The sequence below is a fragment of the Malania oleifera genome, chromosome 8 (genome assembly GCF_029873635.1).
Source record: "Malania oleifera isolate guangnan ecotype guangnan chromosome 8, ASM2987363v1, whole genome shotgun sequence".
NCBI classification, from domain to species: Eukaryota; Viridiplantae; Streptophyta; class Magnoliopsida; order Santalales; family Ximeniaceae; genus Malania; species Malania oleifera.
In genome coordinates, this window is record NC_080424.1 from 80,727,204 (window position 1) to 80,744,753 (window position 17,550).

The 17,550-nt window shown below is 34.6% G+C and overlaps 1 protein-coding gene across 2 annotated transcripts in view; it reads left to right on the forward strand.

The window, feature by feature from the left end:
- The first annotated feature begins 6,819 nt into the window (after nucleotides 1-6,819).
- Nucleotides 6,820-17,550, forward strand: part of LOC131161646 (MFP1 attachment factor 1-like) — a 38,241-nt gene continuing 27,510 nt past the window's right edge. The window contains exons 1-2 of one of the 2 annotated variants that reach the window (XR_009138588.1): nucleotides 6,820-7,614; nucleotides 10,884-10,971. Coding sequence is in view for 1 of the 2 variants with exons in the window: in XM_058117562.1 (XP_057973545.1) it covers nucleotides 7,039-7,578 (540 nt within the window). In the remaining variant the exon portion in view is untranslated. Of the gene's footprint in view, nucleotides 7,615-10,883; nucleotides 11,221-17,550 lie in introns of those variants that run through there. The other variant, XM_058117562.1, reaches the window with a different exon arrangement.

Sequence of the window (17,550 nt, forward strand, 5' to 3'; positions counted from 1 at the left end):
AGAACATTTTAGAAAGAGAGTTTTGATTCTCACATTCCATTTCAAGTTATTACACTTGGAGGCTTGATTGAATATTTTTTTTTTTTTGGTTTCATATCTTTTACTCAAAAGTCCTTACTCTCACATATTCATTTATCTTTTAAATATCTTTTTGAGAGTAAACTTTGGAGCATTTCCCATATCATTTGATTGAAATATTTTCTTTTGGAAAAAAATTTCCATAGCTTGTGAGTCTTTGCATATTCATTGCAAGACTCAAAGGCTAGCTTTGTGTTCATTGGAAAATATCTTTGAAGATTATTTTCATTGTCTCTTATACTTCATTGTTTGAAAATATCTGTTGGAGATATTATATTGTGTGCTTTGAAATCCTTGATATTGACTTAGAGTGCATTACATTTTTGAATCAAGGATCATACTCATTAGCATCTCTCACATTGTTACATAATTTTTTGAGAGATAAAATTCTAATACTTTATTGAGCTTAAACTCCCATCATACTAGAGTGCATTGGTTGAATTGTTGTACATATTTGCTTGTATAAGAAGCATATCTATTGTACACACATTCTATTTACTGTTGTATTCCAAGCATAGCTTGAGGAGGTGTTGATATAGCCTGTAAGGATTAGTTGTATTGGTTGGGCTTAGCCCTGTAATTTGAGTCGGGGTATTCCTTGCCCCATAAAGAAAGGGTGTAATTGGTGTTGCTCCACCCGCTAAGTGAGCATTAGTGGAATCCTCAGGCTGGTTAGTTAGATGCGGGGACATAGGCACAATTGTCAAACCTTGATAACATATCGTGTGTCACTATTCCTTTATTTTCTTTACATTCTTGTGCTTGCTTGCTTATTTTTATCTGGTGGATTCATTGCACTTGTATTTAGATACATATTTGTGATTGCTTGAGAAATACTAGAACTCTTTTATCTGTCTAGCTTATTTTGAACGCCTTTGTATATGTTGAATTGGAATTGGTTAGAGAAGACCCTAGGTTGAGTTATACTGGTTGTGGATAGAAATAGAATAGACTTGACCTAAAATTTTAAATATCCAATTCACCCCCACTCTTAGGATTACACCAATTACATCATATGTCAATCTGAAAACTCTAGTGCTTATCAACATAAAAAGACTAAAAAAGTAAAAAAAAAAAGAAAAGAGGACATTACCAATAAAATCATGGGCCCTTTCCAAAAATCCATGCTTTATCCTAATCCTTAGCCAATTGAAATATGAAAGAACCATTAGAAAGTGTAGAATTCTCAATGGAACCTAATCTTTTCCAAATTTTATCAATATTCACTTTTATATAGGATAACTGGAGAGCCTTCCAAGAATACACCAATCAAAGCTTCTTTCCATTTTTCCTCTCCCAGTAGAAACCAATTTTAAGGTAGATTGATTAAAACTCTATCATCAACCCGAGTCATTTCAAAGAGCTCAACTCAAGGTCTATCTCTTTCGATTTGAATAGATTTCTTCACTATTCTTTCAAATTTATCAAACTAACCTTAATTAGTTTTTCTTTCTTCACAAAAAAATCTCTTCAATTGTCAATCAAATTAATTTTTCAACCTTCCTAAAGAATTGTAATGCCTCGAACCCGAAACTAGGGTCTGGAGTGTTATTTGAAATATATCTCTGATACCACCTTGTGACACCCCGAACCCGCCAAGTGGGCCCCGGGTGCCACATGTTCATTTCATTTGTGTCTGATATCATAATCTCAATTACGCAGTAGATATAATAACATCTCTTCAATAATATACCAGAGTTTTTACATATCTATAATCTCAAAAGGTATTTTCCAAACAACCAGTATTCACAAATATTTACTACTTTGAAAACATAAATATATTACAACCCCAAAAATTATAATAAAAGTTTATACCTTTGCTCTTTTTAAAAAATGCTACACCAACCCCAAGTCACTGAACTCGATCACGCGAAGGTCCTCAAAAAGATAAAATTTCATATCGGGTGAGACACATCTCAGTAAGTCAGAATAGAATAGCACCAGTGTGTGGCTATTATAAGGTTTGTGTACAAATATATATATATATATATATATATATATATATATATATCATCATCATCATTCATGAAAGTATCACAGTTATGAAAACATTCTCTATCCTTACTCACGTACATGCAATGTATTTTAATATAATGAGAGTTCCCAATGATTGGGGTGATTACCTACCCATACAAGTAGGACCCCTTTGCTCTAATACCTTATGCAACCCATGGTTACAACTGAACATATCAGGCACTTACCTTACTCAGTAAGTTCTTAGGTGGTTAGTTTATCTCATACTCACACATATATTCAAACAAAAGTTTACTAATAGAAGTTTCCGAGAATAGGGAAGAGTACCCGCCAATACAAGTAGCTTCCCTCTACCCTAATATGTTATGTTGCCCGGTATGGCTACATTGATACTTATCAAGGCACTCGCCTTTCTCAGCAAGCCCTTGAGCGGAGTGTATACTTCGCCCCAATTAAATATGATACTACAATATATAATACATTTCTACTTACTGTGCATCTGTTATATCTGTTATACTTATCTTTTCATGTTCTCAGTATTTCATATCTTATTATTCATTTTCATAGTTCACATCACGTGAATTTCATGTCATATAATTTTGTTTTATAGTTCACATCACATGAATCTCATGTCATATAATTCATTTCTTCCACATTTCACACTACTTTGGTTTCATGCTACTCTGTATTCACATCTGCATTCACATGTTCTGTTCTCATATAATTCACAGGTTAAATTAAACAATTATGCATTTATAACTTACTATCAAATGAATAATCACTGTCATGCTTCCCCCTATGACGGGTTGTGTGGCCCAAAGGCTGGATTTAACCCTAGTTGGCCCACCAGAGTTAAATAAAAAAATAACCTCTTTAGTCTATAAGTCTAATTGGCTTTCCCACACTGGTCTAGACTCTAAGGGGAATCTCTACCCTACAAAGCACAATCGACTACCCCGTACTCACAGTCTCTTTAAGATGTGTGGGTGCACAATCTCTTCCAAAAACATAAGCAATAGTACTGTGCCTTACCATGGTCCATCGGAGTTCTCAAATCATACATTACAATTTAACTCTCGTATTCTGCTCTGATTAAACAATACACATGCAGTACATATTCTTATCACATTTCAGTATTCCCAACATCTCATAAATGTATCATAATTCACCACAGTATTTTCATTTTACTCATGCCACATCATTCAAATAATAAGCATAATCATATCATTTTAAATAACAAAAACCAACCCATGTTCATCGTCAGTTTACTGAAAATTCACATTAAATATCCTTCTCAAACATCTAGAAAATACATTACTGTCCATATTTCATTTTCAAAAATAATATCTACACAGCCCTAGTGTAACGACCTGCTTCATTTACTACTTAATCAACCATATTAATTATCAATAACTTAAAACATAATAAAGTCAACCCGAACCTATGGATAACGAGGACACACCTATCATACACAGCGGAAACCTAAGCAACGGTAAACATAAATTTCAACCAATCAACCATATAATACAATATACCAGAGTTTCTACATTCCACCATACACTATATATATACAACCCTCAACATCACAAAAGATAAAACTAAGATCTTACATATATATATATACAATCCTCAACATCACAAAAGATAAAAGTAAGATCTTACATCCAGAAACCTACAGACCCTAGTTCAAAAGACTCACCCTCCTAGCGATGTGGTAAACAGTGCCTCAACGGTGGCTTCGATCCGCCGGTCTTTCCAAGTTCCTTGAAATTTTTTAAGTTGGGGCGAGACACTTCTTAGTAAGGAAAATAAACTAAATATAGTTATGTGACAACATGAATATATTTAGGTGCTATTATAAGCATATAGTATATTTCATATATTTGGAAACTAAAAAATATCATAACTGATTAAACGTGTCATTTCATAAATATACTAATTCATACTACATATCACTGTTTATAAAATCATCTGATATAACTAGTAATTTTGAAATTTACCCAAGATGAATAGCTAGCTGATGTCATGTATTACCTCCCATGATGGGTTATGCAGCCTGAAGGTAAGACCCGACAATGGCTGGCCGACCATTGCTGAGTCAAAAATGTCTGTAAGAACGAAGGGCCCGCCACACCCTAGTTCGGACAGTCAGGTGGACGTCTACAACTCTACACTGAAAGCCACATCGACTATCCATCTCCCACTCCCTCTACTAGCAGGGGCGGTTAGCACAAGTTTGAACTGATTTGTTTAGCTACGGTACCATGCTCCTGAAACTGAACTGAACTACCACCCGGGTTCTGATAACATACAATATATGATAATATACTGTTTGCACATAAATAGATTGATAGTGTTTTCTGATTTCTGTAATAACATAAATAAATACGGCCTTGCGCCGATTACATTCATAAACTGTGGACCTTACGCCGAATACATACATAGTCCATGGCCTTATGCCAGCTATCAATCACGACCTTGTGCCGATTATATCATACATATTGATCTAAGTAAATGTATTATTTATCATGTATTCTAAAATCATAATGTACTGCATTATCCTGCTATTTCTGAAAATCACTAAAATATGCTTATTTGGTAAAATTTAACTTAACATAATACAATCTGCGTAAAATAATATTCATGCCACACATTACTGAGTAAAATCATAAATTCTGTTCTGAAATCATATCTCCTGACATTTCATATTAAAAATATACATTTCTGTATTACAGTAGTATTTTCCCAAATATATATTTTTTCAATAATACCACATATATAATACATGCATTCTAAACATAAATCTAGTAATAAATAATAATAATTTTCATGAAAAAATTACTGCTTTAGTTTACTTTCTTACCTGACTACTAAAAGGCCTCTAGTATGACAAGGCCGACACCCACAGGGTTCCCCGTTCAACTTCCTGAAAAAAATATTTCCCTGAACAAAATTTCAGTATTTCTTCGACTACTACATTTTCTACAACTTCAAGGAAGGCAAAAAGTAAATAAAAAACCTTACCCTGAGTTTGGGATGAAATCCAAGTTGACCCCACCAGTGATCCACTCCAGCAAATTTGAAGAGAACTTTTCCAAGAGTGTTGTGGTGGTCTTGGATCGTCGAACTAGTAAGAATTCAGCCCAAAATCTTAGAGAGAAGGGGAAGAAACCGAAGAGGAGAGAGAGAGAGAGAGTGAGTGTTCTGCGTGAAATTTTTGAGAGAAAATCGAGTTTAGGGCTATGTATACACTGACCTTTATCGACGAGCCACGTCACTTCGTCGATGAGGTCAAGAAGGAAATTTGTCGATGAATGCTATTCCTCGTCGACGAAATTTAGAGCTGACAAAAAAGCCTCTCAGTATATTCTCGTCAACGAGCCCAAAATGCCACATGGGTCATTATTCTTTATTACTTAAATGCCACCCAAAATGCCTCTCGGTTTACTGTTACCCCCTTTTACAATTTCCATTTTCCTCTCTCTTTATTATCTAAATACCATTATTCTTCGGGTCATTACACCTAAGCTCAAAATCATAATTCAAACGGCTGGCTTTTCTTTTAAAACTCACCTGATAATCATATACATTTATAAACACATATATTTTCCATTTAAATCTGTAAATTCATAAAAACTACTGATTTAATCTATTCCCCTTACCTAATTTCCAAAAATTACGCCAGTAGGGACCCCAAGACGATGCTTGCAGCACTCACCCGAACCCTAATTCAAAACCCTAGCTTATTAACTCAAACCCCACATCAACAACTATTAAATCTTCCCAAGCCCTTACACCCCTTTCAAATAGTCATATAATAAACAAACAACTCATTTCTACCATTACCTCAACTTTGGGGTAAAGTTTGAAAAGACATCGTTTGAAAATCCACTCCGCTAGACTTGCAGAGAATTTCTCCTAAATCCTCTTGTAGCAGCTTTCAATCGTTGAATCAGGTGACAAACGGCGAGAAATCAAAGAGAGAAGGTAAGAAGTGTCATTTTTAGAGAGATAAACAGAGAATTTGAGGTTGCTTAATGAATAAGGAATGAAAAATTCAATTTATACTTAGCCACCTTCGTCGACGAAATGACGTTTTCGTCGATGAACTACTGAAGAATATTGGTTGACAAAAGAAGAACTTCGTCGACAAACCCAAATTCTGAAATTCTTGTTGTTCGAGATCTCTTCGTCGACGATGCCCGAACTTCATCGACGAACTACTGAAGAACCTTTGTCGACGAAAACGAGGGATTCGTTGGCTTTCATCGACGAAGCCAATTGTTTCCCTTTTATATTTTTTCCCTTTCTACTTTTCTTTGTCATTTTCCATGAATCAATTTTTTCTAGATCTCTATAAGAATTATGAACTATACAATTCATTTCTTCAACCAAGAATCACCAAACAACCAAAAATTAGGCAAGAATTAATCAAAATTTTGTAGTCAGGATTGAACAACACAAGTTTATTAGAAGCATTTATCCTAAATTGAGAGCAAACAAAATTTCTCGCACAATTCTAACTTAGATTGAATTATTTAAATATGATATATTATTATGAATGAGATATTGAAGTCAATTTTAAAAAATTAGGTGCAAACTTAAAATACATGCACTTAACTATTCTTCATGAACTATTATACCATAAATTCTTAAAATTTCATTTCACTTCATTCCCTAGAATTTAAATCATTACTATTAAAGTTTAAAAGTTTCATATTTAATCATTTACGTTAGTTTAAATTCTTGATTAGAGATTAAAATGAACATTAAAATTTAAGCATTAAATTATTATAATTAAAATTTAAAACTTCAGAAATTGAATCACAAACATTACTTGCTAGGTAAACTGTCATTTTATCCCACCAGGCACCAGGAGAGAGGGACGCGGATCACGGTCCGTTCCACGGCCAGGATAAATTTGACAGCAAGCCAACGCTTCTGCAACTGAGTAGAAGAATTATCCGTCGTTCTTGCATCTTCGCCATGGCCGACAAGGAAGGCGATCACGTACCTGCAGAAGAAACCCCAATGCCAGAATCCGATCAAAATCAACCAGAGCAACCGCATCATCATCAAGAAGATCAGGCGCAGCCACCTCCTCCAGAAGAGATCAAGAAACCAGAGAAGACGGCCAGCAACATCTCATTCAACATTTGGCCTCCCAGCCAGCGCACTCGAGACGCCGTGATCAACCGCCTCGTCGAGACCCTCTCCACCCCCTCCGTTCTTTCCAAGCGCTACGGCTCCGTGCCCCAGGACGAGGCCGCCTCCGTCGCCCGCGTCATCGAGCAGGACTCCTTCTCTGCCGCGTCCGACGCCGCCACGTCTACCGCCGGAGATGACGGCATCGAGATCCTCCAGGTTTATTCCAAGGAGATCAGCAAGCTCATGCTCGACGCCATCAAAGCGCGATCTGCCGCTTCTTCCGGCTCTACTTCAGATCACGATGCATCATCACATGCTCCTCCCGTGGCTGCCCCTGCCGCGAGGGAGGAAATCTCATCAGTCGAATCCGAGTCTTGATCTTCCCGACATTTAGCTTCTTTCTCATATGTTAGGGTTTGTCTTCATCTCCAGAGCTGTTTGGACTTTTTCTATTTGTTTTGTTTTTTAAATATTTAATTCTAACGCGCTTTATAATCATTTTTACTATATGAATATATGATTTTTGCTTCAGTTCTTGGGGTTTCATTTTCTATCTATTGCTTTTCCCTCCTAATTTTCTTTGCGGAACGCATCTGTCCTGTTTATAAACCAGGGAGCTTTTAGATATCTGCATTTTACAATGGTTGGATATGGAGTGACAGTCCAGCACAGCTTTCAAGTTGTGTTAGTCTTAAGTTACTTTAGTTGCGATACTTAATGGTAACATGCATATGCAGAAAATCTTATCTGAGAAAGTTCAGGATGGCTGGTTTTGGTTTCAAAAATTATTAGCTGCGTCTAAATTGATTACCATTTCATTTTTTGTTCTGTTTGTAATTATGTTGGTTTCAAGCTGTTGGGGTGCTTTTTTTTCCAAGTTCAAGATAGTTACTGCCCAGTGTGTTGGAATTTGTCCTTACCTTCATCATCATAGTTTAGTGAAATTCCACATTTCAATGTGCCAATATGTCCTGTTTTCAAGTTTAAGAGAGTTATCCCCAGTTTGTTCGAGTGAACTCCTACCTTTTGTTTGAAATATCAGTTTGTGAGAGTTCTCACATTGGAGAACTAAGTGGAAGATGAGTAGTTTATATACGTGGATGAGACAAGACTTAATAACTTAATCTTTTAGGTCAAGTTGGTGTTTTCCCATGTATATCAAATCAAACCCTTGCAAGGACTTCTTTGGTGCTAAGGTGTAAGAGCAAATCCTCCTAATGTGCTAACATTTGGAAGGTCAAATGTGTGATGGAGACCAAAAGGATCACCTAGGCTAGGTAAATGGTTTTCAGTAGGGTAAATAGCTGACAGGTAAGAATGATTTGACACTTGACAGGCAATTGGTATGCAATTTGAGACAATTAAGGTGCGGTGCTAAGGCTCACTAGAGTAACTTTTGGAGAATTGGATTTGTTAGCAAGGGGAAGATGATTTCCACTCAAGGGGGTGTCAAATGGGTGGGTGGGAGTGGGGAGATTATTGGAAATGTTTGAGTTTTACTTGTGAAAGATGGTTCCACTCAAGGGGGTGTCAAATGGGTGGGTGGGAGGGGGGGAGATTATTGGAAATATTTGAGAGTTTTACTTGTGAAAGAAAATTGAATAGAGGATGAATAGATTATACATATGGTGCAATGGAGACTTAACTTATGATTTTGGATTAAGTTGGTGTTTACTCTTGTATATCAAGTCCGTGCAAGAACTCCCTAATGTTTACCCTCGCAAGATTCTGTGGCATATTTCCGTATTTTTGAGCTACTCCTTGTGCAATCTTTGCATGAGTATATTTTTCATAAAACTTATAGTCGGTGAACTTAAAATTTGACATAAATCTCCTTTCAATAAAGGAGTCGTAAGTTATTTTAATTTGTGCTTATTGAGAGGAGACATGGCAATTGGTCGTTAGGGAAGTTGGGTGAGTGGTTATGAGAAGTTATTCGTGAATAAATTAAGTTAATCACATGTCCAAAATGGAGGAACTTTTTGTAATTCACTTGAACATACAACGATAAGGTGACTTTCCTTTGTTAAATAGTATAGATGCACAAATGTGTCTTTGTGCATAACCTGTTGCATAGCTATTGTATGAGTTTCATCATCAGGCAGGTTGTTAGGAATATGAGTAGACGTGTTGTCTTATTTGAAATTGTCATCACCCATTTTCCATTAAGTGTTTCTCTTTTTTGTGTGGAAATTTGTAAAATGATGAAATTCTGTTGGATGCTAGGCTGATTACTAATCGTCAAATATCTAAGTCTTCATCTTGTTAACTAATAGGAATTCGTCTTCATCAATTTGTGGGCTGAGGACAGTTTTGCTCTTTGTTCCCTGAAACAGTTTTGTGCTAATTGTTGAAGAATTTTGGTAGTATTTTAGCTTCCAAAGCAAGCAAATGTGGTTAACGGAGGGCTGAAAAAAGCTAAAACTCATTCAAGAATTTTTTCTTACAAAGAAAAAATGTGCGATTTATGGTTAGACTTGAGTTATTGGGGATTTCTTTAAGACACTGGTTAATGTTGTGAACCTTGTGATGAAACTACAGAAAAAATGCAGTAATATAATATGGCTAAAATGCACTAAAACCCATCCCAACTATGAATATTTGGCAATGATGGTCCCACTAGTTTTTTAACCAATTTTCTCCCTCAACTATTAAATTCCTCCCCTTAGTTTGGTCCATTTCCGTTAGTAACTTAGCGTTGTAATTAACACTGTTTGTGCACATGATGGGCATGTGACTTTGCTCGCGCATGACCAACATAATTTTGAGGAATTAGTTCATGTATAAAAATTGCAATCAAAGCCAAGGGAAGACCCTCACCAGTTCTTCAAGTTATTATCTTATTTCAATACTTGATTAGAACTTTTTTATGTTTATCCTTTCTTTGTGCACCCTTTTTGTACTTATATTTTACTTGAAGGGCTAGTTGAAGAAATGAATCCTGGATTTAAAGATAAATGTTTTTTGTGATTAAAATTGACACCCTTTGTGAAGGATTTTTTTGGAAGTGACTTCTGCTGGATTTGGCAAGGAAAAAGGAAAGGGCAGCGCTTGGAAATGTGCTTCTCTCTTAGTTTTTTAGAGGTTGTGGATGGAACGTAATGTGCACATTTTTCTAGGGAAGAAGTTGGCTTAGTTGCTGGTTATTTGGCTTCTCTTTGGTGTGTGGGACAAGGGAATTTTAAGGAGGGGGGGGTGTGAGATTTTCTGATATTCAACACGGTTGGCGTTATGTGTTGGAGTGTTAGTTCGTGATTTTTTTTTTCCTTTAGTCTGTAGGTTGTTCCTTTTTGTTTTTTATTTGGATTTCCCAGACTTTGTTAGGAGATGTCTTATTCTCTTTGATGTATGTTCTTATTCTATTAATGAATTTTTTTTTTATTATAAAAAAAGTTAACACCCCTTGTCTAAACAATTGGAACTTTGGCACAGAGTAATTCGAGGATTAATACTGTGGTGGTGATTTAATATTGGAGCCAAAGGGCAACAAATGAAGGGCTTATGGATTGTAGTTATGGCCCTTATGGGTTGTTCGGTTGCCTGTTTTTGTAGTCTTAAGTCTTGTTTGGTGTTTGCGTAGTTTTTGTCAAACTTGGTCCTATTTTTTTTCCTTTGCATGCAATATTTTTGCTGATAAAAAATAATAGAAGGCACTTTATTATTTCTTTATTTTTTTTTTGCAGGTATCATATTGCATGTTCTTAAAGGTTTTGCGACAAAAATAATTATTTTTAATGAGATATTGCAATAAATGGAGAACCTGCTGAATAGGTAGGTTTCCTTTTCTATTCACAATAAATGCTATGTATGATACATGATGTTTATTCCCTAATTAACATGCTAACACGTAACCCTCCCCCTCAGGCTGGGGCATATATATATATATATATATATATCATATGCCCCGGGCTTGTTACTGATGAATTTGGCACGGAGTAATACAGGGATTAATATTGTGGTGGTTGTTTAAGTTTGCAAACAAACTGCAAAATAATAAGGCTTGTGGATGCAGTTATGGAATGTTGGGTTGTGTTTTTTATATTCTTAGTTCTTGTTTGGTGTTTATATAGGTTTTCTGTGAATTGAACTTGCTTCCTTTTATCCTTTGCTAATTTTTTGTGAAAATCTGTTTGTTGATAAAAAACAATATATCATTGCATGTTGTCAAAGATTTGGCAACAAAGTGTTTTATTACAGTTGCAATATTGCAATGTGTTGATCTTCTATTCTATTTATAATAAATGCTATTTACAGTAAATTATATTTATGCTCCTACTACCATGCTAAGATGTAGCACTCCTCAACCAGGAGCATGTGTATTGTATGCCCCAAGACTTGGTAAATAAATTAGCCAATTGATATTCATACTTTGCATGAGTGGTTGTAAAGAGCTTTTGTACTAGTTTTTCTTGAACAAATGACATTCAATTGCAAGCAATGAATGCTGGAATCCAAGCTCTTCCAACATATTTTTGAGCCAGTTCAACTCAAGGGTAGTTTACCTGTTTGCTTCATACTTTTCCAAGACATTTAGTGGTCACTGACAAATATGCTATCTAGTAGTGGACCCTTTGTCAAAGGGTAAGCTTAATATGCGTGTGCATCCTTGAACATGTGTATAATCATGATCTTGATAAAAGAGACTTTTTATGGGTGTGACCTTGAGATATCTTAGGCTATGAATAACAACATTCCAATGAATAGTGTGAAGAGCATCAAAGGATTGACTTACAGCACTTGTTGCAAAGGAGATACCCAGTTAAGTAATTGAAAGTTCCAAAAAGTCACCCGTATTGTCCTAGATTTGGCATTAAGTTACTATTAGGGTCCATGGGTGTAACGACAGGCTTGTATCATACTACCTTCTTGATTAACTGCAGTTGAGTCTTTAGAGTACTTTGTGATTAGATTCCCCACCGAGTATTTGTGCTTGTGTGCTGGGGTGAATATTGCATACCAATAGAACTCGGTGGCCACAATCATTTGGGCTTGGTAGAGGTTGTTGTGGCACTTAGTAGGACAAAAGACTTACCACGATGCTCGCAGACCCGTTTATAATGCCTTTGTTGCTGACGTTTGTCAAGCAAGTCATGTGAATTGGCCAATGTCATCTAATTATCAAGCACATAGTTCTATGAGGACAATACTCATGAGAGATCTATACACCTTTTCCCTAGAAGTACTTCAATGATCCCTTATCCTCTTGGAATTTGGTCTATTAAATTGTTTGAAAAGTTGTATTCCCTAATTATCATCCCCTATGATGATAATGTTGTCCAAATAAACACTCTCAAGATATAATATAGATTATAGAATGATCTGCAACGCATGTTGAAAGGCCAAAATCAAGCACTAGGACGCTGAAATGGCTGAAGCACACTTTAGAAGACTACTTTAGGTGACACAAACTTAGTTGAAAAATCTGCCTTGACTTTCAAGAGGTTGCTCCTGTAATCTTCCTAAAAAGCACCATGGAGAAAGCCACTCTTGATGTCCAACTTGTGAAATGTAGTGGCTAAAGAGATAAATAGACGAAAAATGTGAGTTTGGCCATGGGTTAGAACATGTTTGAGTAATCCAAATGGTATAATTGTGTGTGTAGCCTTCAACCACCCGTCTAGCCTTCAAATAGGCAACTAACCTATTGGTATTGACTTTCACATTAAGCACCCAACAACAATGAACTGTAGACTTGTGAAAGTCACATAAGTTCTTAAGTATGATTGACCCTTATGGCGTGCATCTCTTCATCCCTTGTTGCACTTCTTACAAGTTCAAGCAAAACATCAAACAAAGACTTGAAAATATAGATGGATGACAAAAAGGTGCCAATAAGTTAAGATGAGGGTGACAAAGAATCAAGAGACACAATTAGAGGTAGGATGTTGGATACATGTGCATTTTACCTTTCCAAATTGCAATGTGAAGATTAATGTCGTGAGACACAAGATTTTTTGACAAAGAGATGAAGGTGGAGCACCAGAATCTCAAGGGGCCTCACGTGTGTGCTATGGGGCTATCCTGTAGGATGATTGAGTTGACGAGGACTAGACGTGAAGGTGCATGAGAACAAGAAAATGGTAGCGGTGAAAGACGTATGTTTGGAGGATAAGGAACATTAGGTGGTGGAATGGAATCAACAAGATCTCTAAGGGCTATAAGACTCTTTAGTAGTAGGGAGTTGACTCAAAGAAGGTAATGTCGATTAAGACGAGAAATGTTTTGTGGTAGGACAAAGCCCCCGTTTGGGAGCACTTAAAAAAGTGCTTATAAGTTATAACATTTATCACTTAAAATAAGCACTTTAATAAAAATGGGACATTTGACTTGTACTACAACAAACATTTATTACAACAAGTGCTTTTCCAATATCACTTTTTTGAGAACTTTTTAAGTGAATTTTGAGAAATAATCTAAGATAGTTTTTTTGTCACTTATAAGTTATAAGTGACACTTTTCGTAGGCGGAGTCAATTTTGTAAATATGGAAAATTTAGTTGTGATTTTATAATTTTAAAAATACATTAGAAAACCATATAATATTTTATTGTCTATTATAATATATTAATTATTAATGAAACATAATTCAATTATGGAATGAAGAATAAAAATCATCCATTAATTTGAAATAATATTAAAAATTAAAAATACTAATTTAAATTAATAATATTATTTTAATTTAAATTAATATGATAATCATATGTTATAAATATAAATTAAGAACAAGATTATTGTTAATAATATTATATTATTTTTACTTAATAAAAATATTTAAATATTAATTAAAAATAACAATTAGCATAATTATTAATTAAATTGTTAATTAAAAATTAACCATATATTATTTTACTATGCATTATATCCTATTAGTTATTAATTGAATACAATTAAATTTTGGAATGAATAAAAAGAACCCTCTAGAAACTTAAATTACAATTAAATAAATTAAAAAAATTTAATTTAGTAATTTAAACTATTTTTAGCATAAATTAATGTGATAATCATATGTTATAAATGTACATTAATAATAAGATTATTGTTAATTAATAAATAGTAATATTATATTATATTAATTAGTAGAAAATATTCAAATTTTAAATAGTAAATTAATATTATTATCATTTAAATTTATTTATAAAAATATTACTACTTTTATTTAAAATATATTTAAAAATAACTATATATTATTTTACCATTTATTATGGTATATTAATTATTATAATTCAATTTTGGATTGAACACGAACTATTTCTTAATTTAAATTAACATTGAATAAATTAAAATTTTGAATTTAATTAATAATATTATTTTTGTCATAATTTAGTATGATAGTAATATGTTATAAATAAACATTAATAATTAAAAATAATAATCTTATATTATTTTTAATAGTAAATAGTTACATTTTAATCATAAATAATAAAAATAATAATTATTATAATTTTTAATTTAAAAATATTAATATTTTTAATCTAATTATGTTTACAAATAATCATATACAACCCTATAATAAAATTAAATATCCAAATACCACTTAAATCAAACACCACTTATAACTTTCAGCACTTTTTCGGTTCAACACTTATTAAATTCAACACTTTTTTTCTGAAAAACACTTCTACATAAGTGGTTCCAAACGAGCCCTAAGAGCGATATCATTTATGCAAATAACGGTACCCTAGGAAAACACATTTCTTTAAGAGCACAATGATCCAAACTAGCTACCCCAGAAAACGACAAATGATCCAAAGATAGACAACCGAATGTATGGAAGGCTGAGAACAAATGGGTTTTTGGGAAATAGGATGGAGTGTGATATTTTGCCTTCAAGGATAGATGATAGCATCGATATAGTAAGAGAACATGCAGTAACTAGTGTATCATTTTAGAGCATTTTGGGCAAATTGAAATGGAATGGCTAGGGATAATGACTTATAGAATGTCTATTTCTTGTTTAGCGACCCCAATTTAGTATAGGGTGTGAGCACAACTGCAAAAGAGTATTTGTGAACCATTCTTGAGGCAGTCATATACGTCGTAAAAGGGGCAATGAAGCACTCTTTAGCATTGCCACTAAGAAGAATTTGAATAGACACAATAAATTGTGATTTAACTTCATAGCAAAAGGCATATTAGATAGGAAATAGTTCCAAATGACCTTTTCATAAAATAAAAATCAAGTCATCGTTCAATGGTCATCAACAAAAGTAACAAAATATTGAAAAGCCAATTTTTGAAGGACACGACTAAAAAAAGAAGAAAAAAAAAGGGTAGTCCGGTGCACAAAGCTCCCGCGTATGTGGGGTCCGGGGAAAGGACGAACCACAATGGGTCTATAGTACACAACCTTACCTTGCATTTTTGCAAGAGACTGTTTCCACGCCTCGAACCTGTGACCTCTAGTTCACACGGCGACAACTTTACCATTACGTAAGACTCCATAAATCTAAAGAACTAACTTTAAAGGACTAATTGGTCCATTTCTTGATCTGGAAACAAAACTCACACAATGATGCTTTCCAAACTGCCCTCACATTCTAAAAGAGGATAGAGAGTGGGAATCAACTTCTCTAACTTGTCTAACGAGGGATGGCTAAGGCAACAATGAGTATGAAGGAGGTGTGACTGCAATAGTAAAGGAAATAGATGGGGATAGTGAATCAAAGTAGTGAAATCCTTGCTTCATGTCCTTTGCCAATTGCTCTCCTTATCTTCAAATCTCAAAGAGATAACAAAATAAAGGGCAATGGGTAATTGAGTAGTTTAATGCTTTTGTCAGTGCTTTTTTTTTTTTTTACTAATAGGCATAAACTTAAGGGGAAATTCAAGAATATATAGAATGACAAAATTAGCAGGATTCATGGTCCCTATCCTATTAACTGTTGGTAATAGATCTATTTGTAAGGGTGACATGGGGTAAGGTGTTAAGAATACTACAGTTTAGACTTTGGAGAATAGACTTGATATACCTGTCATATGATCATCGACCGTGAAAACTATGATCCAAAGTCTAGAAGAAGAAGCACTACAGGACAAACATGCAATCAGTTTCCCTTTATTGGCATGAGATGCGAGTGGAAAGATGTCTGATATTGAAGGAACTTTGAATACTCTTCCTTTGATGTGGCACTGCTATCCAACAACTAAACCCATAGGTACATAATATGTAGTTGCTTGTTAGCAACACAAGGAGGGCTTGCCATGTATATCTCATCGTTGGACAATTGTGAGTACACTTGCGTGGTGTACATCTTCCATGGCCATCTCTGCCAACATGATTTCCTAAATGGTACTCCGGAAGCCCCTATTATTGCCAAGTTGACCAGTGGGAACACCTTGAATGATGAAGACAAATATTGTAGTACTAGAATATGGAGTGTCCCTAAATTGGGAGTTGTTGAGGGATTAGTGTGAGAGGAGGCACAAAACACATGAGAATAGACATCCACAAAGGATGGTAACTTTGCATTGCTAAGAATTTGGGTCTATGGTAGTCAAAGGTGTGCCTCAAGCGCGAGGCATGGCAAGGTGATGGCTTTTGCACCTCATATAGATCTAGGTAGCAACATGCATTATGGTCAACATAGCTCCCCTCCCTTATTTTTCACTTATGCTTGATTCCCCTACCCCCAATCTAAGCTTCCCAATTTGTTTGATTGGTGTTTGACTATGGAAAAAGTGAGAAGCATTGGATCACATATATATTTATTATTATCTTGTAATTGTAATCTCTCAACTCTCAGGACTCTCAAGAGTCTTAACTAATTAAGGCTAACCCTAGCTTCTCAAAAGTGATCAACTTGACAAGGCTGATTGTCTACATAAGTATATTGAGCTATGATAACCCCAAAAAAAAAGAAAAAATGAAAAATCAGGTTAGCTCTCATCTTCTCCTCTTCTTTTTCTTTTTCTTCTGCTCAATTGCTTTTAGTGTGAATGCTTTGCTTTTTTTTTTTTTTAATCCCTTCTTCTTTCTTTGTTGGGAACTTCTACAACTTTTTCCTTTGAATTTCTATTGCATTTTTTCTTCCTGATTGACTAGCAGGACCCTAATTTCCTTCTCCCCTTGTTTTTCTTCTCTTTCTGCTCTTCTTGTTCTTCTTTTTCTGGCTTATATTGTCGATTTCGTTCAAAGCTACTCAAACTCCCTTTTTTTATCTTTCCTTTTTTGTTCTTTTTTAGAAGCTGTGTTTTTTGTTTTGTTTTGTTTTGTTTTGTTTTTTTAATTTTTATTTTCCTTGTAATTTTTGCTGATTTTTTTCTTGCCATCTCTAGTACGAACATTGTGTTGTGAACCAAGGGCATTTTACAAAATTTCACTAAATGTGTGTGCCTTTGTGTTGCACCTCAT